This window comes from Octopus bimaculoides, chromosome 7, assembly GCF_046866305.1.
Source record: "Octopus bimaculoides isolate indiv1 chromosome 7, ASM4686630v1, whole genome shotgun sequence".
NCBI classification, from domain to species: domain Eukaryota; kingdom Metazoa; phylum Mollusca; class Cephalopoda; order Octopoda; family Octopodidae; genus Octopus; species Octopus bimaculoides.
In genome coordinates, this window is record NC_142934.1 from 98,028,752 (window position 1) to 98,054,398 (window position 25,647).

A 25,647-nucleotide genomic window follows, 5' to 3' on the forward strand; every position below is an offset into this window, starting at 1 on the left:
TTTATTTTCCTAAAATTTTTGTTGCGTCTTGCAACCTTTTCAATAGTCTTGACTCTTGAAAAGGCTGCAAGATGCAACGAAAATTTTAGGAAAATAGAAACAAGGAATAAGTGGAAATTTTACCAGTGAGTGTGTTAAATTATAAGGCACAAAAAGAAAATGACTCTCCCCAGACACAACAGAATATGCTTCAACACACAAACTCACACGAATCTTGCAAACCAAATCCAAAAACGAAATATAACTTTTATTAAATTTTCTTTTTTAACAATTGAAACGTATCACATTTTGATAAAAATGTAAATAATTTCTTTTATCTTTGAAAAAGTTTTCACACCATTTTCTTTATTTTTTTTTGTTTCATTTGCACACCTCACACACGCATGCACACTCACACACACACATAAAATAGTAAAATGATAATGAGCTTATTGTATACAGTGCTCGGGCATTGAATATAGTATGTGTGTGTGTATGTATGCATGTTGGGTTTAAACCAACAAAATCAACAAAGAACATACATTTAGCAAATGTTAATGTAAGTATATGATATTGTGAGTATATGTGTGCATGTGTATATATGTCTCTGCATATATGTATGTGTAATAGTTTATAAAAATGTGTTAAAATTATCAAATTTCAGTTATTTTATTTTCATCAGCTGTTAATTCCATATTTTGTCTTGCCAACTTCTGTTTTAGCTTCTCCTCGCTGTTAAATTTCATGATCTTGCTTATGAACAGGAAGATGAAAAATGCTACTGTCATTAAACCACAAAGTAAGAAGAAGAGATATTCAAGATGGCCTGAATTAATGTCATCATTGCTCAGCCAGGGATCTATAAACGTAAAGAAAATAGTAAGATAAATAAACGATCTGAATGTAGATTATAGGGAGATTAAATCACTATTTAATAGAAGTTAACTCTGATTCATGTATATCATTGATCATGACAGAAGTTGTCATGGTGATACCTGCTCAGAAGCCTACACAAAGTTGTAGAAAGTGTATGGAGAAGAGTGTATAAGCTGCACACGAGTGTACAAGTGATTCAGACGTTTCCAAGGTGGCTGAAAAATTCCGAGACCTGGATTGAATTATTGCAACAGAGTGAACTTTGTAAAGGAACCCAAGTACCAACCAGGAGGTGGTGTTAAAGTGAGTGATGAGTTAAGTCTACAGACTAAAACTCAGAATGCAAAGAGCCATTACAACTTAGTTAGAAGTCATTCTGGCTTATACTTCTGTTACGAACTATGAACCATTTCAACTCGTGGTTACTGACCCTTTTTCATCTATTGCAACAACCAAATCTCTACTCTGATTAGAACTTTTCAGTCAGCAAGTTTTTTTAAAAAATGCATGCTTAGCTGAAATACAGAAAGCTGTAAATAATTTATAATAATAATACGAAGTCTGATCAATAAGTCTCAGGACTGTTGCCATAGTAATGAAGCTAAGGCATGCAGAATAAAGCTGCTTGGCAAAGATTGACCTTGAACTCTTCTGTGCATGCGCCCTAAGTTTTAATGTTCTAGCTCTCTTCCGCTGTTTACAGCAGTGCTTATAAGGAAAGTGTGTAGTGTGTGATCATCACATTGACTATGACAGAGGAAGTTGTCATGGCGATACCTGCTCAAAGGCCTACGCAAAGTTGTAGAAAGTGTATGGAGAGGAGTGTATGAGCCACACACAAGTGTACGAGTGGTTCAGACGTTTCCAAGATGGCCAAAAAACGATGATATTGACGAATGTTCTGGGAGACCCACAACTAGCAGAAATGAGAAAAACATCGCAGATGTGGGTGCAGCTGTGAGAGGAAATCTTTGAATCATCATCTGTGAGTTATCAGAGGATGAGCAGATTAGTTATGGTTCAGTTCAGTCCATTATCACTGAAGATTTGGGTACGAGACACATGTTTGCCAAGTTTATGCAGCTGATCAAAAAGACACTTGGGTTTTAGTTGCAGCAAAATTTGATGCAGATTCTCTGCACAACTTTCTCTATCATCATCAATATGATGATTGCATGCTACACACCTTCCTTCCAAGGACTGCTGTAAACAGCAGAAGTGAACCAGAACATTATAACTTAGTGCACATGCACAGCAGAGATCAAGGTCAATCTGTGCTGAGAAGCTTTACTCTGCATGCTTTAGCTTTGTTACTAAAGCAATAGTCCGGATACTAATTGATCAGACCACGTATATTATGAACTTAATGTATACAGTGCTCAGGTGCACTACAACTCATCAGAAAAAATAACCAAAACTGCATGAACAGTACATAGAATATGAACAATAAGTGAACAGTGAATAAGTCTTTAAAAAAAAAAAAGTGAAGAAATGGGGGTGGGGGGCATCAAGTGTACTGTTGGAAAATTTCAGGAAGCATGGAAATTTTGAAGGATGTAATATCTCAACAACCAACAACTAATGTCTATTTTCTCTCCTTTTCCATGCTACTCTAAGAGAAATTGTTATTCACATACACTCTGTATAACACATCTTCAATGCATTAATTGTTTATTGGAAATTAATACATAAACATTTGTACAATGTGTTTACTTCATCACAAACATTTTATTTATCTTCCTCTTTCATATTAATGCTGCTGTTTTATATTCCTTTGAAGTGCTGAGAGCATATGATCTGTTGCTTGTATATTGATTTGATCTGCTGTTTTATATTACTTTCTATAATAAAATGGGGAAAGAAATATGAGCAGATTCTGCTCTCATATGATTACAACAGCTAGATAGCGATCTTGTTAGAAGAATGATAGAGGGGTGGCTGTTTAGAAGATGAGATGTCAGAGATGTTAGATGAGGAGAGACTGGGTGCAGAGTGAGTATGAACACAAATATAATATTTATGGACCTCAATTGCATTGAGATAGATGGGTTTTTTTTATTGTAGCAAACCACCACTCATTTCAATCTTTTGTCGCCTCCTCCATGAAACTCAACATCTTGTGTGTTGATACAAAACGACAATGGCCAGAGTAAGGGGATAAATGAACACCAGCAGATAAGGAAGAAATAGCAAGGAAATACTATACAATCATACAAACACACACATACACATGCACACACACATGTACACACACATGTAAGGCGGTGAGCTGGCAGAAACGTTAGCATGCCAGGCGAAATGCTTAGCGGTATTTCGTCTGCCGTTACGTTCTGAGTTCAAATTCCGCCGAGGTCGACTTTGCCTTTCATCCTTTCGGGGTCGATTAAATAAGTACCAGTTACACACTGGGGTCGATGTAATCGACTTAATCCGTTTGTCCTCTCTGTGTGTAGCTCCTTGTGGGTAGTAAAGAAATAAAATAACACACATGCTCACAGACACACACACACACATGCATGCATGCACATATATTTTTACAAGTCTTACCGTTCTTTGTCAGTGCATCAACAATGGCAATGACAGCTGTCGACAGAAAATTTCCCAAACCAGTTGTGAGCAGGAAAATTCCCATGACCAAACCTTTCAAAGTTTCAGGTGCTTGGGAATATGCAAATTCCAAACCTAAGGAAAAAGAAATATACAGAATATTGTCATAACATTCTGAGCAGTAACTGTTGATGAAAGGACTGAAGAAATTGGGAGAGGACACAAAACAGACAGTGTATTAGTGGTTATAAATTGTGAAGGGAGTAACCTTGTTGAATCTGTTGTCATCATAGGAGGTGACATTATTGTTGTTGTTGTTTGGTTAGTCTACATCACTCCCTAATGGGCATAGAGCTGGTTTCCCGGTTTCTCTGGCATATATGAGGTGTTATCAAAAAGTTCCTGGAGTAGTTCTGTAGCATGCCAACAGACGGCAGCACACGGTCATGTGTGCAATGAGAGCTAGCAGTTACCTTCATGAGGTTGTGTGCTGAATGACATCACTGTGTTTACTTCGTAAGTTGTGAAATTTGTATTTTGTGATGACATATATGCTGTAGTCTGCAATTTTTGTCATGGACAGGAAGTTGGAACAAAGTGCCAACATAAAATTTTGTGTTAAACTTGGGAAGTCTGTTACAGAGACATTGAGCATGCTTTGGCAAGCTTACAGTGATAAGGCAATGGAAGACACTTTCATCTCCATGACTGATGAAGACATGACAGAGCCACAGCTCAATCAAGAGCGTGCTCATTGTTTTTTCGAACTCCGCAGTATTGTGCATCAAGAATTCATTCCCCAAAGCCAGACCATCAGTTCTACTGTGATGTTTTGAAATGCCCAAGGGAGGACATTTGGCAAAAGTGACCAGATCTGTGGAGCACGAAGAGTTGGATTTTTCACAGCAGCTATGCACCCTATTAAGCTCTTCTCACTTGTAAGTTCCTCACTAAAAACAAAATGGTATTGCTTCCACACCCACCCAATTTGCCAGATTTAGCACCAGCAGACTTTCATCTCTTCCCCAAGAGGAAAATGCAGCTGAAAGGTCACTGTTTTAACACTGTTGTCAAGATCCAGAGTGAATTGCAGAAGGCCCTCAACTTGCTTACGAAAAACGACTTCCAGGCCAGATTCCCAAAGTGGCAGGAATGCTGGGATTAGTGTATTGCTGCATTAGGTGATTATTCAAAGGAGATGGTGTTGAACCTTAGGTAAATAAGTTATTATTTTTTTTATTAAACATAACCAGTCTGGAAACTTTTTGATACCACTTTGTATATTCCTCCTTGGATGAGATGCCAATCCATTGCATGTTGTTGTTGTTTATTCCAAGATAACTCTGACTCAGCATACATATGGTCAAAAGAAATCTTGTCTGAAGTATCTCATCTCTTTGCATATCTTAGTATCAAGGTATTGAATTGTCAGCTCCATTAAAGCATCACAGTATTCATTCCAGCTCTCTGTGCTCTGAGTGAAAATCCCACTGATGTCAACTTCGTTTGTCCTTATTTTAGGACAGATAAATTAAGTACCTCTCTAATACAAGTCACTTCTTCCCTCCCTTTCTCACTCTCTCTCCCTCTTTCTTTCTCTCTCTCTCTCAGTTATTGGCTGTGATCAGACATGATGAGGGTGGTACTAGATATTACCTTATCTTATCTGATTTTTAAAAGTCCAAGACACACTATAAGTTACAACAACACCCCTACAACTTTATCAAGATTGATGACCTAAGGTAAGGCAAGGTAATATTTTGTACAACATTACCAAACTTAATAGGATTTGGTTGCTATATCTGGAAGACTGAGTGACCACATGGAGGCTTTCTACTAGAGCTACAATGAAGAGATAGAATTCATCATAATAGCAATGTAGAGGTGGTTGGTTCAAAATATGTTTCTTTTTTCTAGGAGAAGCCAGATCTAGCAATATATCCACTTCAAAGTTTATCAATTGTGAAGTGTGGCTTAAGTAAAATGTAGAAGTGAGAGAAGCAAGTGAAACAAATAAACGTTAATGTTTTGGTGAAGGTTGCATGTTCTCAGCAAGTGTTCAGAAGAACAACGACTGTTGTATTATTAGTTACAGAAATAGTGAGTGGACACAGATAAAAGGTATGGTGATGGACATTTTAAATTGTTTGATAGTGATGAAGAATAATTAATCCATTGAATATGATCTAGAACACATGTGTATGTGCAATAAGGAGAAATAAAAAGCAATAAATAAATAGATATAAAAAAAGACATTAAACAAGTAACAAATTTATATATTTTTTTTACCTGTGACACTGGTAAATACTTCACTAGAACCAATGAGTGCAAACTGTGGAATCTGGGCAAATATAGAAACACGAGAAGCATTGTAAGGTTTATTGGCCAAGATCTGTACTACACCTCCATGTTGCCTCAATTCTTTTACTCGGTATATTTCCACAATTCCAGCTACAGCCACTGATAGTGCAGATAGTACTAATCCAAACCCTAGAGAAGAGAGATGAAGAAATAATAATGAATATTCGTGTGTGTGTGTGTGTGTGTGTGTGTGTGATTGAAGGCACATAGCTAAGTGGTTAAGGTACTTGGCTCACAATTGTGAGGTCCTGAGTTTGATACCTGGGAGCGCATTGTCTCCTTGAGCAAGAAACTTTATTTCACATTACTCCAGTCCGCTCAGCTGGCAAAAATGAGTAGTATCCGTATTTCAAAGGACCAGCCTTGTCACATTCTGTGTCACACTGAATCTCCCTCAGAGCTACATTAAGGGTACATGTGTCTGTGGAGTGCTCAGCCACTTGCATGTAAATTTCCCAAGTAGGCTGTTCCATTGATTGTATCAACTGGAACACCTGTCATAACCAACAGACTGTCAGGTAGTTAGTTAGTTACACACACACACACACACACACACACACACAGAGTTTAACAATGTGGCTCTTTGCACCCTTGGCAGTGGGTGTTTATTGTGCAAACTGGATGCAGATCCACAATATCATTCAAGGGAACACTTTATTATATTATGTTGGCATAGATCATATATATTACACACACACACACACACACGTGCACACACACACACACACACACACACACACACACACACACACAGTAATAATCAAAGTGAGAAATGGAAATGGTTAACTGTGTGTAATCAAGTACATGAAGATGCATCTTTGGGCTTGTATATATCAAAGTAAGGTGAAGCAAATGTTAATTCCCCACACTGTAATGAGGATGAGCACTGATATGATGAGAGCCAACATTTATATTCATGTTACTGTTGGCCAGTATGCCAAGGCATATCTATGCTCATGAAGGCAGGAGCAAAAATTTCGCTTCTAAAATTTATGTAGGCTTCTGGGGTAAGAGAGTTCTTCAATAGGAAATTTTTTGATATACACACATGTCACACACACACACACACACACACACACACACACACACACACACACACACACACACACACACACACACACACACATCTTCCTCAATAAATTCTGTTCCATGCAAGTATGGAAAAATGAACTTTGATGATGCGAATGATGATGATAACGATGACGATGATATACACTTGATCACTTGATCAGGGCTGACTTGAAGCATATCAAGAGCAACAGCAACAGAAACAGTTATTTACCAATACGTTGCAGCGGTGTTGGATTTTTGCCAATCTTCTGGAGATATTTGTAGACAAAGTCTAGGATAGGAATCAGAATTAGAATGATGACCACATTGAAGACATTTAATACTGCAACTGGCATCGGAGCACCATTGATGGAAATGTCCATAACAGTTCCTTGTAGGAAATATGTGGAAGACATCTGAAATTGAAAATAATAGAAAGGATAATATAGTCAGTACTTGTAGAACCTTTTATGACTCCTGTGCATCTTTCTCATATGAACAATACACTCTGTAATAATCTTCCTATTATCTTCCTGCCTACACCTTTCCTACAAATCAAGTAGGGCCACTTACCTGAAGTGGGTATGGTCTTGTTTGTTTTGTTGCTTATTAAAATCTTAGTCATTGCTAAATTAACCTTAAGGCCTTTAGATTCCAGGTTTTGCTTCCACGCCTGGAATTTCTTTTCTAGCTCTGATATAGAATCTGCTATGATGGCAAGATCATCAGCATATAGTAGTTTCTAGGGGCTGCCAGTCTTGAATTCCACTGTTATGGCCTGGGGAACAATGAGGAAAAGGAAGAAACTGAAGACTGAGTTTTGATGAACTCCTATGTACATCAAATTCTTCACTGTACTTGTGGTTAACTCTCACCTTACTGCCAGTGTCTCTGCACATGGTCTGTACAGCTTTCACAAGCCACTTGTCTACTCCTAGCCTCCTCAGAGCCCCCCATTATGTCATACAGTAAGGTATTTTATCAAAGACTTTCTCTAGATCAACAAATGCCAAGTTTAATTGTCCATTCTCTTGTAGTTGCTTGACTATGAAAATAATATCAGTAGTGCTTCTTCCTGGGTTGAAGCCAAACTGAATTTCATCTGGTCTACTTCTGCTCCTAATTAATTGGGCTATAACTCTATCCATAATTTTCATCATCTGGTCCAGGAGTTTGATGCCTCTATAATTGCTTCTATCTTAGGCAACTCCCTTACCCTTGTAGTAGCTAACAATAATGCTACTACCTTAGTCACTGGGTATTACACCTTCTTGAATATCCTGATTAACTATGTGGGTGACTAGCCCATATTCTACCTTACCAGACATTTTGAGCATCTCAGGAGTGACTCCAGATGGACCAGGGGCTTTCCCAGTTTCATATCTTTAATTGCCTTATCTACCATATCCACTAGGATAGCCGGTCTCTTTGTTAGGTTCACATGAGGGAGACTCCTTTTATCCCATTCATTCTCCACATTCAATATATATAATAATCATCATCATATAAAATCCACTTTCCATGCTGGGATGGGTTGGATGGTTTGACAGAGGCTGACTAGCTGTTTTGGCATGATTTCTATAGCTGGATGCCCTTCCTAATGCCTATATATATAATAATAATTCAGTTACAGATGAGAGGTAAAATGGTTTTACATGTAAGGTAGTCATATTGCAGAATCATGGGATGTGGGCTCATATCAGCTGCAGGAAGTTTGATGTGTTTGTGCACAACATACTTCGGTAATGATTATAAGTTACTTTCAAAGGATCATGAATGTTGCAGATATACAAGATATACACATCTAGAAATCTTATGGAGCAAGAGTTTTGAGGAGATGATTTCTCTAATGAAAACACAAACATATCTTTATCTGAAGGATGTCTGTCATGAAAAAAAAATCTCTGAAATGTTTCTCCTGGTAATTATTTTATCAAAATTCCAGATAGAATAACCCTGTATAGGATTTGAATTCAGAGATGATTAATATAATGCAAAGACTAATGTGTTGGAGTATCTCAAGCAACATGGTTAGAATATCATATGATGACAGGGTAACACCATTAGTAGGAGAAATTATGAAGCTAAGGAAATAAAATAGATTTAAATGAAATAAAACAAGGAAATACAGTAAAGAGTACTAGAGTACAAGGAGGTGTGAGGAGGTTTAATTGTCACAATAAATTTAGTCAGGATATAACTAGGATATAAAAGTTCTAAAGTTTCATGAATATAAGGTATTAGTAGATATAAAACCTTTTATATATCTTTAATCGTTTGTATTCATGAACCTTTAAAACTTTTATGTCCCTAAATCTATCATGAAAATTAAATCACCTCCTACCTCCTTGGTCTCTACTATTTTTTATTTTTTACTTTGTTTTATTTTGTTTCATTTTATTTAAATTTATTTTATTTCACCCTCCTCCTTTACATTCCTAATTTCTTCTACTAATGGCACTACTCTGTTATCTTACTCTACAAAGACTTAACTTCACTTAAACACTTATTATTGTTGTAGCATGAATTGCACCATGGCTTAAGTGAAGTTAGCAGTCTTTGTGTGTTTTTGAGTGGCTAATACATGTCTTCCATATTGCAATCATTTTAGTTGCAGCATGATGATGATGATGATGATGATGATATGGTCTCAGGTCAAATCACATACCTGACAAGTACACCTCTGAAATAATATAATACAGTGTTAATTTAACTGACTAGTTTCTTACTTTGTCACAAGGCTATATTCATGGAGGTATAGTTTGAAGAAATAACCTTAGTACATAACATAATTATTTTATTGACTCCTGAAGGGATGAGAGACAAACGTGGTCCAGGCACAGCATTTAAATTCAAATCAAGGGGCAAAACTAAAATACCACAAGATTTTTTAGTCTTTTTTAACCTAGTGTGCTACCTACCATTCCTGCCAATTTCCAACTCAATTCCCACAAGATAACAATGCAGAAAATATCAAAGAGAAATAAAATATAAGCATAGTGTTCTACTAACTTGGGAATAAATCGCCCAATAAAAGATGATAGCAATAAACACAGGTAAAACTTTCAAAGAACTCAAGACTCCTTCAACAGTTTCAGCATCAAATGATCCCCCATTGTCCATCTTGGCTCCATCAAGGCTACTGATTTTCTTGCCCATAGCTTTTGCTTGGTCCTTCACCAATTTATGTCTTTTGATTCCTTCCCGGATTATTTTAGCACTCTGTGAGAGGGCGCTACCTGCAAATGAAACATAAAAATTAAACAAATACAGAATTCCTAATGATATATATACATACATACACACACACACACACACAAACACACACACACACAAACACACACACACACATATATATATGTATACATACATATATATATATATGTATATGTATATGTATATGTATATATATATATATATATATATTAATATATAGTATGTGTATATATACATTAATATATATATATATATATATTCATATATGTGTGTGTGTATATATATATATATATATATACACACACACACACAAGATTTGATCAATAAGTATCCAGACCGTTGCCATAGTAACAAAGCTAAAGTGCTCAGAGTGAAGTTCCTCGGCAAAGATTGACCTTGAACTCTGCTGTGCATGTGCACTAAGTTTTAACATTCTAGTTCACTCTCACTGTTCCCTCCCAGCAGTGCTTGGAAGGAAAGTATGTAGTTTGTGATTGTTGCATTGACCATGACAGAAGAAGTTGTCATGGCGATACCTGCTCAGAAGCCTACACAAAGTTGCAGAAAGTGTTTTGAATGGAGTGTATAAGCCGCACAGAGGTGCACAAGTAATTCAGACGTTTCCAAGATGGCTGAAAAAATATCAATATTGATGAACATTCTGAAAGACCTGCAACCAGCAGAAATGAGAAAAACATTGCAGATATACGTGCAACTATGAGGGAAAATTGTCACATCACCATCCGTGAGTTATCAGAGGATGTGTGGATTAGTTACGGTTCAGTTTAGTCCATTATCACTGAAGATTTAGGTATGAGATATGTGTCTGCCAAAACTGCTTTCTTGGAGACAGGTGGGAGTTAGTAACAGGAAGGGCATCTGGCTATAGAAAATCTGTGGTGACCTATGCAAGCTTGGATTAATGGCTCTTTATAAAGTAACGATGATATATGCTGTGTGTGTGTGTGTGTGTGTGTGTGTGTGTGTGCATACATGTGTGTGTGTACATGCACTTATGTGTTTAGACAAAACAGTATATGGCTTGCCTATGCTGTTCACTTATTGATCACATATTTCCTTTGAATTTTCAATCACCAAACATATCAGAAAAGAAAGACATTATTCTTTCAATATTTGTAAGGTGTTAGTAGTAGTAGTAGTAGTAGTAGTAGTAGCAGCTGTGGTAGTGATGGTGGTGGTGGTGGTGGTGGTGGTGGTGGTGGTGGTTGTGATGGTGTCAGCAATGGTGGCAGTGGTGGCAGCGGCATTGGTGGTGATCACCATTCTTATAATTGTCATCATCATTGAAATCATTAACGTTGTCATCATGGTTGTCGTTGTCATTGTTGTTGTAGTTGTAGTAGCAGCAGCAGCAACTTGTATCGACAGTAGAGTTATAGAAGTTATAATCATGAACTGAAGGGGAAGGTGAAGAAATGGATTAGGAGCAGGGGTCAGAGGAAGAAACAAATAAGGGAAGAGAAGGCGGAAATGGAAGCAAAGTCTGCTTCCAGACTCATGATGCTGGAAATTATCTGAATTTTCAAGGTATTTAGTCTGAGAATACATTACATCTTGGATGGGATGCTAATCTGTTATAGAGTTAACCTCCAAGTACCACTGGTACTCATTTTCAGTTGGGTGTAACTGGAGCAATGTGAAATGGAGTGCCTTGCTGAAAGACACAATGTGCTACCCCTTTCAAGAATAGAACCTGGGATCTAATGACGATGAGTCCAACATTCTAACCATCATATGTTCTTATAGAAGAAGTAGAGGAGAATAGGTAGAATGTTAGCATAGTATTAGAGGGACAAGTAAGCAGGTAGTGTAGAGGAGGATTAATTATTATAATTAGCTTAGAATTAAAAGCATTAGCAATAGTAAGGATATCAGCCTAATTGCTCCCAGCAAGTAGTATTTGTAGAACTTACCTGTTGGGTAAGAGTGCTTATAAATGCTACGTCCAGAGGCCAGTGCAACCATTGCAAACAACATACTGATAAATGGAATTAAATAACCAATTTCAAAAGAAATATTCTGCTGCACTAAGGCCACACATGAGTATGCAATAAGTGCACCAACATTGATGAACCAGTAGAACCTGAAATATAAGAACAGAACTAACTAATATTAGGTTTCTTCATATACTGTATTTGCTAGCATTTAAGACACTTCTTGCATGAAGTGCTCTTCCATTTTACAAGTATAGTTTGCAGAAAAACAAATTCCATGTTTCATCATACACTAACTGAAAAATATTCTTGACTGATGTTTTAGAGATAAAATGTATGATTCTGTGCATATGAATGCTGTGGTAGTAAATTGGAATATAGTATGAAACCATAAATTTACCGTAAATGAAGTTATATGAGTACTGTATTTTCAACTTTATCATTATATAGTTGTATATATTTTGGTCAAAAGACTTGTCACACACAATATGAAACTTATATGTCTGGCTATGATGTTTTTGTAACTATGATCGATCCTCCACCTAAGGTGGAGCCCCAGACTATGATTTTGTTGTCATCTGCTCATTGCAAGTAGCTTGCAAGCAGATGAGAGTTTAAATTTCTTTTCATTTTTTCAGGGAAATTTTTCATTAGGGCAATTAAAAAAAAATTTCCTAAAGGTAACACAGCCATTAAATGATGTAATACATTTAAGATGCAGGTTATGTATGCTTGAGAAATAGTGCACTGATACAATTTGACTCCCCCACTTAACTACTGATGTGCTGTAAGCAATTTTTCATGACTTTTTACAAATAGTCTGTGATATTTTGGTTTCTTTTCAATCTTATATGATATATAACAACTATTGTGCCTTATGGTTATATGCTCATCTGACTTCCTAGCATACAGTTCTAGGTCTCCCATCTTTGACATGGCTGGATTCAACGGAGGGAAAGTTTTTGATACATTTAGTAAGAACAAGATCATTATATATGCTGACAAATATGAAAATTTATTTTGCCTTGATTATTCTCAAATAGCTTTGTTCATCAATATTTTCCCTTCAACATTTGTTTGTTGCACAGTTTATCTTTCACACAAGGGATTTGATAGTCAATTATACTGATCCCTGAATTTATTTCAGGTTGGTAGTAATTATATCAAATTGATAAGCTACTGGTATTAAAAATAAAGGCATACAATACATCAGTGTACTCTGTAAGCTCATTGGTGGTGAATATAAATACAGCACAACTACACAAACACACAATTACGTGTGTGTGTGTGTGTGTGTGTGTGTGTGTGTGTGTGTGTGTGTGTGTGTGTGTGTGTGTGTGTGTGTGTGTGTGTGTGTGTGTGTGTGTGTGTGTGTGTGTGTGTGTGTGTATAAGAGTAAGACTGGAGGAAAAATTTAGAGAATTATTGCCTCCGTTGGCAAAAAAGGGGTTCTGCTCTCAGGGTGGAGGACAGGTTGTATGATGTTTGTGTACAAAGAGTGGTGCTGCACCATTGTGGGACATGGACCTTGAATGCAGAAGATTTGTGACTGCTACAAAGAAATAGAATAAACATGCTCCGCTGTATGTATAATGTTAGAATGAATGAGGGAGCACAAATGAACCAAGAGGAAAACTATATATAAGAGGAATCAGATCTAGTGTGTAAGACAGAAGACTGCATTAGTGTAGGTGACACATATAGAGAATGTTAACTGTATAAAGAAATGCCAAGTCAATGGAACCTGTAGAAAATAGAAACCAAAGAAGACAAAGGATGAAACGGTGAAAGAAGGTCTCAAGAAACAGAACCTAATGAAGGAGACAGTAAAAATTGGTGACATATGGTTCTGAAGAAGACCATTGCACCAGTGTAAACATAACAAAAATGATTGCTAAAATATTCAGTGTGGTGATAGAAGTTATGATATATGATATATTTACATTGTGAAGGTGCGTGGTTTAGTGATTAGGTTATTCAGCTCATGATTATAAGGACATGAGTTCAATTCCTGGCAACACATTGCATCCTTGAGCAAGACACTTTATTTCACGTTGCTCCAGTTCACTCAGCTGCCAAAAATGAGTTGTGCCTGTATTTCAAAGGGCCAGCTTTATCACGCTCTGTGTCACTCTGAATCTCCCTGAGAACTACACTAATGGTACATGTGTCTGTGGAGTGCTCAGCCACATGCATGTTAATTTCATGAGCCAGCTTTTCCATTGATCAGATCAACTGGAACCCTCTTTGTCGTAATTGACGGAGAACCGGTTATATTTACATTGAGTCTTTTGTTCATTGTATTCCTATTAACTCTCCATCATATATTACACTGTCATCACTTGCCCCCAGTTCTTCATACTGTACCTATATAAAAAGAGATGGTAGTTAATCTATCTGTAAGCAATTCTACCACTATTACACACTTCACCCTTCTTCTCTTCCACCATCACCAGGAAAACTTCATTGCCTCAGTCAACAGATTTCAATAACTACTAGAATCTAGCACACCAAGTGAAATGCTTAACGGTATTTCATCTGTCTTTACATTCTGAGTTGAAATTCCGCCGAGGTTGACTTTGCCTTTCATCCTGTCGGGGTTGATAAATTAAGTACCATTTGTGTACTGCGTTGATCTAATCAACTGGTCCCCTCCCTCAAAACTTTGGGCCTTATGCCTTGAGTAGAGAAGAAAAACTACTAAAATCTACACATAGGTGTAGGAGTGGCTGTGTGGTAAGTAGCTTGCTTACCAACCAAATGGTTCTGGGTTCAGTCCCGCTGTGTGGCACCTTGGGCAAGTGTCTTCTACTATAGCCTTGGGCTGACCAAAGCCTTGTGAGTGGATTTGGTAGACGGAAACTGAAAGAAGCCCGTCGTATATATGTATATATATATATATTTGTATGTGCGTGTATATGTTTGTGTGTCTGTGTTTTTCTCCACAACATCGCTTGACAATTGATGCTGGTGTGTTTACATACCTGTAACTTAGCGGTTCAGCAAAAGGGAATGATAGAATAAGTACTAGGCATACAAAGAATAAGTCCTGGGGTCGATTTGCTCAACTAAAGGTGGTGCTCCAGCATGGCCACAGTCAAATAACTTAAACAAGTAAAAGAGTAAAAGAATGTGTTGAGTTTTTGATTCAGTCAATGTTCACTGCTTTTATGTGTTTGAAAACACTTATCTTTCATGGATTCTTTTAGTGCAAAAGTATTAAAAGTAGCTGTGAAATAGACTATAGATTATATATATATATTATATATTATCTATATAATCTGTATATAGATTACATAGATTATCCTAAATGTCCAAAGAGCTTGCTATAAGTAGTTGAAAACTATATATATATATATATATAATAATATTATTAGGGACAAAATCCAAAATTACAGGTAAAAAACTCAATTAAAATCAATTTATAAAAAATTAAATTGAGCCTTATAGATAAAGTATATATAAAATATATATAGTTTTAGGGAAAATAACCAATTTTCAAGAACTCATCGATGAAAATCCACTATCACATATAGAAAAATTAATAATTAAAAGCACAATAAATGAGTATAATATAAAGTAAAGTAAATATCATAAGATAAATATAATATTATATTATATTATATTTATCTTATGATATTTACTTTACTTTATATTATACTCATTTATTGTGCTTTTAATTATTAATTTTTCTATATGTGATAGTGGATTTTCATCGATGAGTTCTTGAAAATTGGTTATTTTCCCTAAAACTATATATATATATATATATATATATATATATATATATATATATATATATATATATATATATATATATACATATATATATATATATATATATATATATATATATATATATATATATATATATATATATATATATATATATATATATATATATATATATATATATATATATATATATATATATACACACATGAACACACACACAAACACAGGGTTTAATCAAACAAATCAATCCCAATACTTTTTTTTAAAAATATGATACTAATTTTATTCATCATTTTTGCTGAGCTACCAAGTTACATACAGCAATGTAAACAAACCAACACCAATTGTCAATTGGTGATAGGGATAAACAAAACTCAACAACAGGTACATGTTTATACACACACACACACACACACATACAATGAATTTCTTTCAGTTTCTATCTACCCAATCCACTCACAAGGCTTTTGTTAGCCTGGGGCTACAGTAGAAGACATTTGTCCAAGGTGTCACACAATGGGACTGAACCCAGAACCATGTGGTTGGGAAGTAAACTTCTTACCATACAGCCACTCCTGCACATATAGACATCTTAAAAAAAAACAATCTAGTCCAGCAGAATTTTTATAATTTCTTTCTAAGTTCCTTGTTTTCTTTCTCAGCTTTCTGTTTGGTCAGTATTTGTTTAGTGACCAGTCAGATTGGTTCTGCAGTTTTAATAAAATATATTCAAATGTAGAAAAAAATAAAAAACATTAAGACGATTTGTATTTTTTTCTCAAAGTATTTTAGTCCAATTGGCTTTCTTGTATATATTTCAAAGTAGTTTATTGTTCTCTCAGGTGTTGTCAACATTCGTGGAACTAAGAGGAGTGTTATAAAGTATTTAAAGAGCAAAGGTGATGGCTGAGGTATTGGTGAATTAAAGAAACATCATATATGTTAACTAATTATATGAATAAAATATGAGATAATTCCTTATTGCTACCATAATTATCATCATCATCGTCATCAGTAACACCACCACCAACACTACCATCCCTGCCACCACCTCTACCATTACCACCACTGCCACCATCACTACCTCCACCACCGCCACCACCACCTTTGCCACCACTATCACCATTATCATCGTCATCATCACCATCGTCGTTATCATCATTATCATCAGCATATTTATCAAATTCGTTAACATTAGTTGTTTTTTACTTACTGTCTTTCTTTTTTTATTTTGTTTTATTGGTCAGTTTTCATAAGTTTTGCTTCCAATCTGAAGACATTAAGTGATTGAAGAACCAGTTGTTGTAGTATGTTGGCGAACAAGTGTTTGTAGTGTGTTGATGAGCCAGAGTGTAATGAGTTGGGGAGCCAGTAGTTGTGCCTGGCACTCTGTCAGTTATGATGACGAGAGTTCCAGTTGATCTGATCAACAAGACAGCCTGCTCGTGACATTAACGTGCAAGTGGCTGAATACTCCACAGACATCAATACCCTTAATGTAGTTCACAGGGAGATTCAGCGTGACACAGAATGTGACAAAGCTGGCAGTTACAGGTGCAACTCATTTTAGGCAGCTAAGTGGATGGAGTAACGTGAAATAAAGCATCCTGTTTGAGGATACAACGCACCACTGAGTATTGAACTCACAACCTTACGCTCATGAGTCAAATACTCTAACCAGTAAGCCACATGTCTTCACATGGCCAGTGGCTGTAGTGTGTTGGTGAACCAGTGGTTGTTGTAAGTGAGCCAGTGGTCATATTATGTTGGCATTACAATGGTTATAGTGTGTTGGTATAATAGTGACCATTGTGTATTGGTAAGCCAGTGGTTGCAGTGTATTGGTGAATAAACATTTGCTAACCAGTTTGGGGGCCTGTTTCTTATGTGTTGTAGAGTGATCATAAGTAACAATCATCCCATATTTGTAACAACTATCCCCTATTTGTATGCAATCCTGTAATCTGGGTGTTATGCGATATTTCTAAAGGTTAGCAGTTGATGAGGGCTGAAGTATCTTTGGCTGCTGAAGTGTATGTCTAACCTTACACTATTGTTTACGGCAATGGTTCCTAAACTTTTTCAGGCTGTAGCCCCCCTTGACACCTAGGCCACATTCTTAGCACTCTCTCCCACCACCATCACCACCACCACTCATCACCAAAAACATAGACCATTTTCTGCAGCAAATTCAGAACAACAATATTTCACAAATAAAACTTAACCTAATTAACCCATTATTTTGGGATTTTTACATCACCCCATTATCACCCCACTTTTCTTCAACACCCTACTGAATCTTTCCACTGCTGTCAAGAGGGGCAGTACCACCCACTTTGGGAACCACTGGTTGAAGGAATGAGTGGTTACTCTGAGAGATCATCAATCATTGAGAGGCTTAGAATCATTATGATCTTCAGTGCTTTATTTGCAAGAAGAATATAGAGAACCATTGTTAGCCCTAAATGCACAGACCAATAATCAAAAATATTCCAACCATGACAACTCTGTCCTTCTTTTGAGCATTTTATATCTACAGCTACATTTTTGATTGCCTAGATCCCTTTTGAAGGTGGTTAAGATGTCATTTGAGGGAAAATTGGCAGTTATTTCTGGTTGCTATTTCCTCAGCAGCTAAGCTGTTATCTAAATATGTGTGATGATTGTGTTTATTTGCTATTGAAGAAGACTAGGTTATGTGAATGAGGTACATATTAGACTAGATTATCATTGGTGAATGAGGTATATGTTAGTACAATTAGTGTGTATCCATTATGGGGTATCTAGATTACACAAGGATGACATCAATGTGAAAAGGGTAAAGGACAAATTAAGCATGATATCATCACCGTAGGAATGTGTTATGTTAGAATTGACAGTGTGAACTAACTGTTAAGATTTTAATGTAAATGATAATTTAATGGACAAAAGCCTATCCTAGGCATTAAGTAGCTGATAAATTATATTGTGAAGATAAATAAATACAGTGAAATAGGTGACAACAATTCATATGGAATTTTCAATGATAAGATTACAGGCACTCTATTATATCATTAGTAACATGGTCACCAGGCAACAGATACTGGCACAGGTAGCAAAGTTGAACCCCAAAATAATACACATAAGGCAGTGTAGCTAGATGCAGACATGGCTGTGTGGATAAGAAGTTTGCTTCCTAACCACATGGTTTTTGGGTTCAGACATAATGAGTGGTACTTTGGGCAACTGTCTTTTACTATAACCCTGAGCTGACCAAAGCTTTGTGTGTAGATTTGGTAGATGGAAACTGAAAAAATCCATCGCATATGTATACATATATATATATATATATATATATATATATATATATATATATATATATATATATATATATATATATATATATATACATACAAATATTAAATGAAATAGAGAAATACAACTGACAAACTAAAAATTTATTTTTAATATAATATAATATACTATAAAAATATAACATAATATAATATAGCAAATTTTTAAAAAGCACATATAAAGCCAACAATTTGCTTCGACTTACATACAGTAATGAATTTATGAAATATTCCTGTCTATGTATACAAGCCTCTTCAGGCCTTGATTAAAAAAAAACATACGAAATTTCATGAAGGACTGCCAAATTGCAAAAGTTGCAAACGTGCTGATTCAAAATTACCTATGTTTAGAAGCATGAGTGTTAATAATTTAAATACATAATCTTAATCTATAAATCCCATTCTGTCTGTCTGTCTGTGCGCTTATAACTCGAGTATTGTTCATCCGATCGCGCTGAAATTTTAAACATGGATATATGAGAGAGCAGGGCATTCCATAATCTAAAGAGATTTTCAAAATTGTTAGTTTCAAAGTGAGAATTGCTATTTTGGTAATCTTTTTGTCGTGTTTGTTCTGCCATTAAAAGCAACCAGTTGCTCAGACAGCTGGGACATACCATTTCGCTAGCAACAAGGGGAGTACAGGATAACAGTCAGCCAAAACTGTTGCTATGCTGTCTCTCTTCTTTCCTCCCTCTGAAGTTGTATATACATTGGGCTAAGATTCATTATCAATCAATTATCCTTATTGAGAAGAAACAGTCAAAAGTAACCACTACATACAATCACCAAACATCTCCACTACTTAACACCGACCAAGTTAACCCTCTTCACCTTTACAGCTGACATAAAATTTTGAGGTTAATAATCTTAATTTTTAATTACAGTTTCTCATTCAAACTACATAATAGGCAGAATTGTTGGATTAAGACAGTAGGGTGTTTTGGGGGAGATTTGGCTGCTATTTCTACCAAGTCTAGCTACCATATAGAGGTCTCCCTCATTAGCTCATACATACATATATACATAAAATCGAAATAAAATACTTAAAGAGCCAGGCATCAAATACAAAAGCCAAGGTCCATGCAGTGTCATGGACCAAAAAGATTTCCAGCTTCTTGCCTAATGCGAGCCAAGAGCAATCTTTTATCTCTTACTCTATTCCAGTATTCCGTCTATATAGTAATGAGATAATACTTTCAGTTTGAAAGAAATCTGTTCTATGCATATATATATTCCTTATGCATTCCAAAATTGAGTTACAGATTTTGGCGTATGGGGTATCAAAAGATACAGTACTATTTCGGCTACAAATTAAACTTAATTTCCATTCACATATTTGCATTTCAAAAATTTAACCTTATAATCTTTTCCATAAATCAACTATCGTAAACATTTTATACGATGATGTCACATTTTTTATGTGTGTGTACCTTAAAAGACATCAATCATCACAACACACACCTTCACTCACTCACTCACTCTATCTTTCTTCCTCACCCTCTTTCTCTCTCTCTCACACACGCACACACATGCATGCATGCACGCACACACACACGTCTATTTCATATAGATGTACATACATCTTTCACTTTCTTTCTCTGTTCTTTTCGCTTTCTCTTCTTTTAATTTCTACTCTCTTCAAATAAATTTTTACGGATACAACTGCTTACAAGAATAGGGATTAATGTATAATTTCTTTCTATGTTCATAATTTTTTGTTTACAATATTGAAAAAATATGCCACCAAAGAAAAGACGCAATCTCTTCAGAAACAAGCGCAAGGCAAGGAGGATTGTAGAAAACCGAAGAGAGAAGAAAACTGAAGAGAGAAGCTACATGAGATTTTCTCAAGATCAGCAAATGCATGTTGCAGCACTTAATGCTGGATCATTAAATCAATGTTTTAATGATTAGACAGAGGTCCAATAGATTAGCTCTCAGAAACAGACCATGTACAAATTCGTTCTTCACAACTCTTGAAGCTGTTTTCAGATATGATCCATCCCATTCTTATAAAAATAATAACTGTCCAAACTGGTGTGCTAAACACAAATTGTCTTTTCTGTAGAGCTTTAAAATTTTCAAATGAAACAAATGGCATGTGCTGCTCAGACAGTCAGGTAACATTGCCAGCACTACCAGCTCCTTCTCAGCCTCTTATGGATCTTCTAGAAGGCACTTCCATCCAGTCAGAGGATTTTCTGAACAATATCAGACAATAAAACTCTGCAAATGACATCATTTGGTGCATCTTAGACGATAGATAAACATGAATTTATGTCGACGTCAAAGTTCAAAGGCAAGTCTATCACCTCATTGGTTTCCTGTTACCCGCAAATGAACAACCACAGTTCCTACAAATTTATTTTATGAGTGATGTAGTACAACAAATCCAAAGTAGGTGTCAACATTTCAGATGATGGGTCATGTTAGACACAGCGGTAACTGCCGCAGAGGAAAGTATATCCACTGACAGCTTTTCGGTGCATTCAAAAATGACATAACCCCCACAGGTTAGGGCCTGAAATACTCCAAACAGATGCATAACATGTTGCTTAGTTGAATTAGCCCATCATTTACTCCACAAATGTTTTGTTGTCAATGCTGCACTTTCCCATATCACCTGTTTCAACATGACTGTATTATATACAAACTATGCCATTTTAACCCTGAGCAACACCGGGTATCTCTGCTAGTAATTACAACAAAAAGAAAAACAAAATTCAAGTGCCCCAGCATGGCCACAGCTCATGAGCTGAAACTAGATAAAATGAAAATGAAAATGAAAAGTTATAAAATGTTCTTATGGATCTCCAATAATATCAATCTAAACGTATTTTAATTGAAAACAATCACTGGTCATTTTATAATATAATATCAATACCTATATAATATGTAATATATTAAAAAATTTATAGTGGAATAGGAAAGATATTTTATTTAAAATTACTATATATTATATTGAAAAAAGATAAATAAATAAGGATATCTTTAATTCTGACACTAAATTCAATAAAATAATAATAATAATAATAATAAGGGAGGGTATCAAGGTAGAGGATGTAAGATCTGCTCTCAGGAAGTCAAGCAAATGGTAGTCTCCAGGAAAGGATAAAATTCCTAACTTCTGGTTGAATGGCTTCCCAGAGAGACATGAACTGCTAACAAAACTTTACAACAATGTTTTGCAACAACCTAGTATGATACCCTCTTGGCTAGTTAAACAAAAAAGGAAAAATCCTTCTCTAAAAATAAGGAAACAATAAAGTACAAACTAGAAATTAATTCTACTGAAGAAAATGGTCAAGATGGTGAGAAAACAAAGAGATAAAGCTGGAAAACTCATCAAATGATAAAATTAAAATGTAACTCCAAAATAAACTAAAAATCAACAACAAAGAGAAGACTCACTCCATAGCTTATATTGAGTAAAACTCAATAGAGAGATAGTAAAGCAGCATAGAAGGTCCCATTTGAGTTGTACAGGATCAAATCATAGCTATAAGTAAACTACTTAAAAAATTATAGAACAACATATTAATATCAGATGCAGACTGTGCATACACTACAGTAAGACCATTTACCACATCATTTCTGAGTGTCCAGTCTTTGTAAAGGTAAAAATATATACATAGATGCTACGAAGTTGGCAGTTCTGTTCAGCTGTCAATATGCTGAAACTGGCATAACTACAGATTTCTGCCCCCACGATTTTGGATGATCATAACTTTCAGAAAAATGGATATTTTTTAATGAATTTTTCTAGGAATATGTGTTATATGATGTAGATTCCGAATATGCAAATTTCTTTTTGGGGGGAAGTGTTTTAGGAGGGAGTGGGGTGGGGAATTTCGGAAAATTCACCAGAGTCCACTTCAATTCGTCATAACTTTCAAGAAAAAGGATATTTTTTAATGAAATTCTCTACAAATATACCTTGGACTATGTAGATTCCAAGGACATATGAATTTTGGGGGGAAACAATTGGGGGTTATTTTTGAGAATTGTTCCCCATTCGGGGATGTTTCAGAACAAGTCGTCCATATTTGTTTAATTTTCTTCGTTTTGTGCATTTATGTATCCATAGATTTCTAACACACACACACACACACACACACACAAGTAATTAAAAAAAAATTAAATGGGGGAATTATTCCATTCAGTATCATGTTTATTATACAGTGTGACTGGTGTGGTCGATGCCAGTGCCGACGGCATGTAAAAGTAACATTTGCACGGGATTGATGTCAGTACCATCTGACTGGCCCCCGTGCCAGTCACACTTGAAAAGCAACCACTATACTCTTGGAATGGTTGGCAATAGGAAGGGCATCCAGCTATAGAAACCTTGCCAGAACAGACTGCAATCTCATTGCAGCCTCCTGGCTTGCCAGTCCTCAGTCAAACTGTCCAACCCCTGCCAGCATGGAAAGCAAACATTAAACAATAATGATGATGATGATGATGTATAATGATATATATAATTATGATAGATTGTTACCCATTTGATGTTTAGGTAAACTTTGTCACCCTCTTACTCTCTCTTTCTCTGACTCACTCATTCTCTCTCTCTCACTCTCTCTCCTCACACAAAAATGAAACACATTTTAGTGCCAAAAACAGCAAAGAGAAAAATCTGTATTTGGGATTATTATATATAGCGATTATTATATATAGCGATTTTGAAAGGTATAAAAAAGATATTTTTGTTTTAATATACTTTTACTTGTTTCATACACATACACAAACTAACGTGCTTGTTTCTTTTAGATTAATTATTTACCATTCTTTATCTCTCCACTGACTTCGGTACCACTCTAACTTCTATAACTTCTACACTTTCACTTATTCATTTCAAACTTCTTTAAATTTTTAATTTAATGTAACGCACACTTTCTTGAAAACGTATTTCTGCAAAATGTTATCTAAAGTTATGGGTAAAGAAAGAAATAGCAAAAAAAATATTTGAAAATGGGAATGGGGTAAAATTCCTGAGGGATCCATCCACTCCACCTCGTTTTCCGGACAAAATGTAGGGTTTTGTAGCATATTAGGAGGTCACTGGAATTCAGTCAAAAAAAAAAAAAATTTCCAATGATTCCGGGATATGGGGTGCGGTCCGATCTCCCCCTTCCCTTTTTTCCGAACAAAAATAAGGAGTTTGCAGCATATTAGGAGGGCAGGGTACTTGATTCCATGCAAAAAATCTGAGTTTTTTTTTTTTTTTTAGTGAAAATTGCGTGGGTGAAAGGATCAAAATTTGATGTGAAAACTGAGAACTAGCATGAGTAAGTATGTACTGAATATGGCATTTGACAATGATCTGATTATAATGATCTGGGTTGTACCTGTCCTGATTATCAAGAAGATCAGTTATATTCTCACCATATATAGGAATGAAAATCTTTGATGATTTTTATTACATCTTTGCAGGTAATGTTTTAATGACTTCCGATCAAAACATTGGATGCAAAGATATAAGACAAAAAGAAAAAAATAACCATCCATTTACAATGATTTTGATAAGGAACATAAAAAGTACCCATGCTGGTGTCACATTAATAAACACTTGTGTCCGTACCACGTAAAATGCACCTGTACCAGCACGACATAAAACGCACCTATGCTGTACCATGTAAAAAGCATATGTGCTACACCAAATTTTTGATGCTGGCACCACATAAAAAGTACTCATGCTGGGCCACATAAAAATCACCCATGCTGGTTTTGCATAAAAAGCATCTGTGCTAATGCCACATAAAAAGTACTCAGCACACTCTGTAAACTGGTTGGTATTAAGAAGGGCACCCAGCCATAGAAACCAAGCCACATCAGACTGGAACCTGGTGCAGCTCTCTAGCTTGCCAGCTCTGGTCAAACCGTTCAACCCACATCTCAGTATGTTAAATGATGATGATGAAGGCTATGAGAATAAAAATGGCACCAATAATAATCAGGGCACTGAGTATAATAAAGGAGAATGTGAAGAAAGGTATAAAAACTTAATCCTACAAGACACAGTCTAAATTCTATAGAAGACATTTCAGTACACAATTCAAATAATACATATGAAACAAAATCTTTGTCTTTTTAAGATATTGCTTCATTCATAGGAAGTGACAGTATTTTTGGACTTTCTTTTGCTAATTCAAAATACAACAGAAAGGTGAGTCTGTGTAGTGAAAAATGATCAAATGTTCATCCTTAAAACCTCACAAAAACGTAAGTTATATGTAATATGCAAAACACCAGCCCATGTTCACAAAGGGCAATACTGCTGTACATACCTCAGGAACATGGAAGTACATTTGGTGGTGCAGTAGCAGATGGCAAGAAATTGTTGAAATTATAATGATGATAATAAAATGTCTTTGTTTTAATGACTATACAAACCAGTTGAAAAATCTCTGTACCATCTTTGGTCCAAGGGAATCAATTTGTTGTGCTCCAAATGGTGCTACATTAGCTTTAATACCCCCTGTACCAATCGCAATAAGTGTCAAAGCAAGTATGAAGTAAACTCTTCGAGATGTCTGGAATGGAAAAGCAATCATCATATGGTATCAATAATTAGAAGTACACTGTTATATTAT

The 25,647-nt window shown here is 35.6% G+C and overlaps 1 protein-coding gene across 2 annotated transcripts in view; it reads right to left on the reverse strand.

Moving 5' to 3' along the window:
• Positions 1-219: 219 nt before the first annotated feature.
• Positions 220-25,647, reverse strand: part of LOC106868850 (solute carrier family 15 member 4) — a 57,322-nt gene continuing 31,894 nt past the window's right edge. For both annotated transcript variants that reach the window (XM_014914291.3, XM_052969816.2), the window contains 7 exons: positions 25,448-25,587; positions 11,964-12,133; positions 9,826-10,052; positions 7,046-7,229; positions 5,692-5,892; positions 3,403-3,537; positions 220-838 (listed from right to left, as the gene is read on the reverse strand). In XM_014914291.3, coding sequence (XP_014769777.1) covers positions 633-838; positions 3,403-3,537; positions 5,692-5,892; positions 7,046-7,229; positions 9,826-10,052; positions 11,964-12,133; positions 25,448-25,587 — 1,263 coding nt within the window. In that variant the 3' untranslated portion in view covers positions 220-632. The remainder of the gene's footprint in view (positions 839-3,402; positions 3,538-5,691; positions 5,893-7,045; positions 7,230-9,825; positions 10,053-11,963; positions 12,134-25,447; positions 25,588-25,647) is intronic.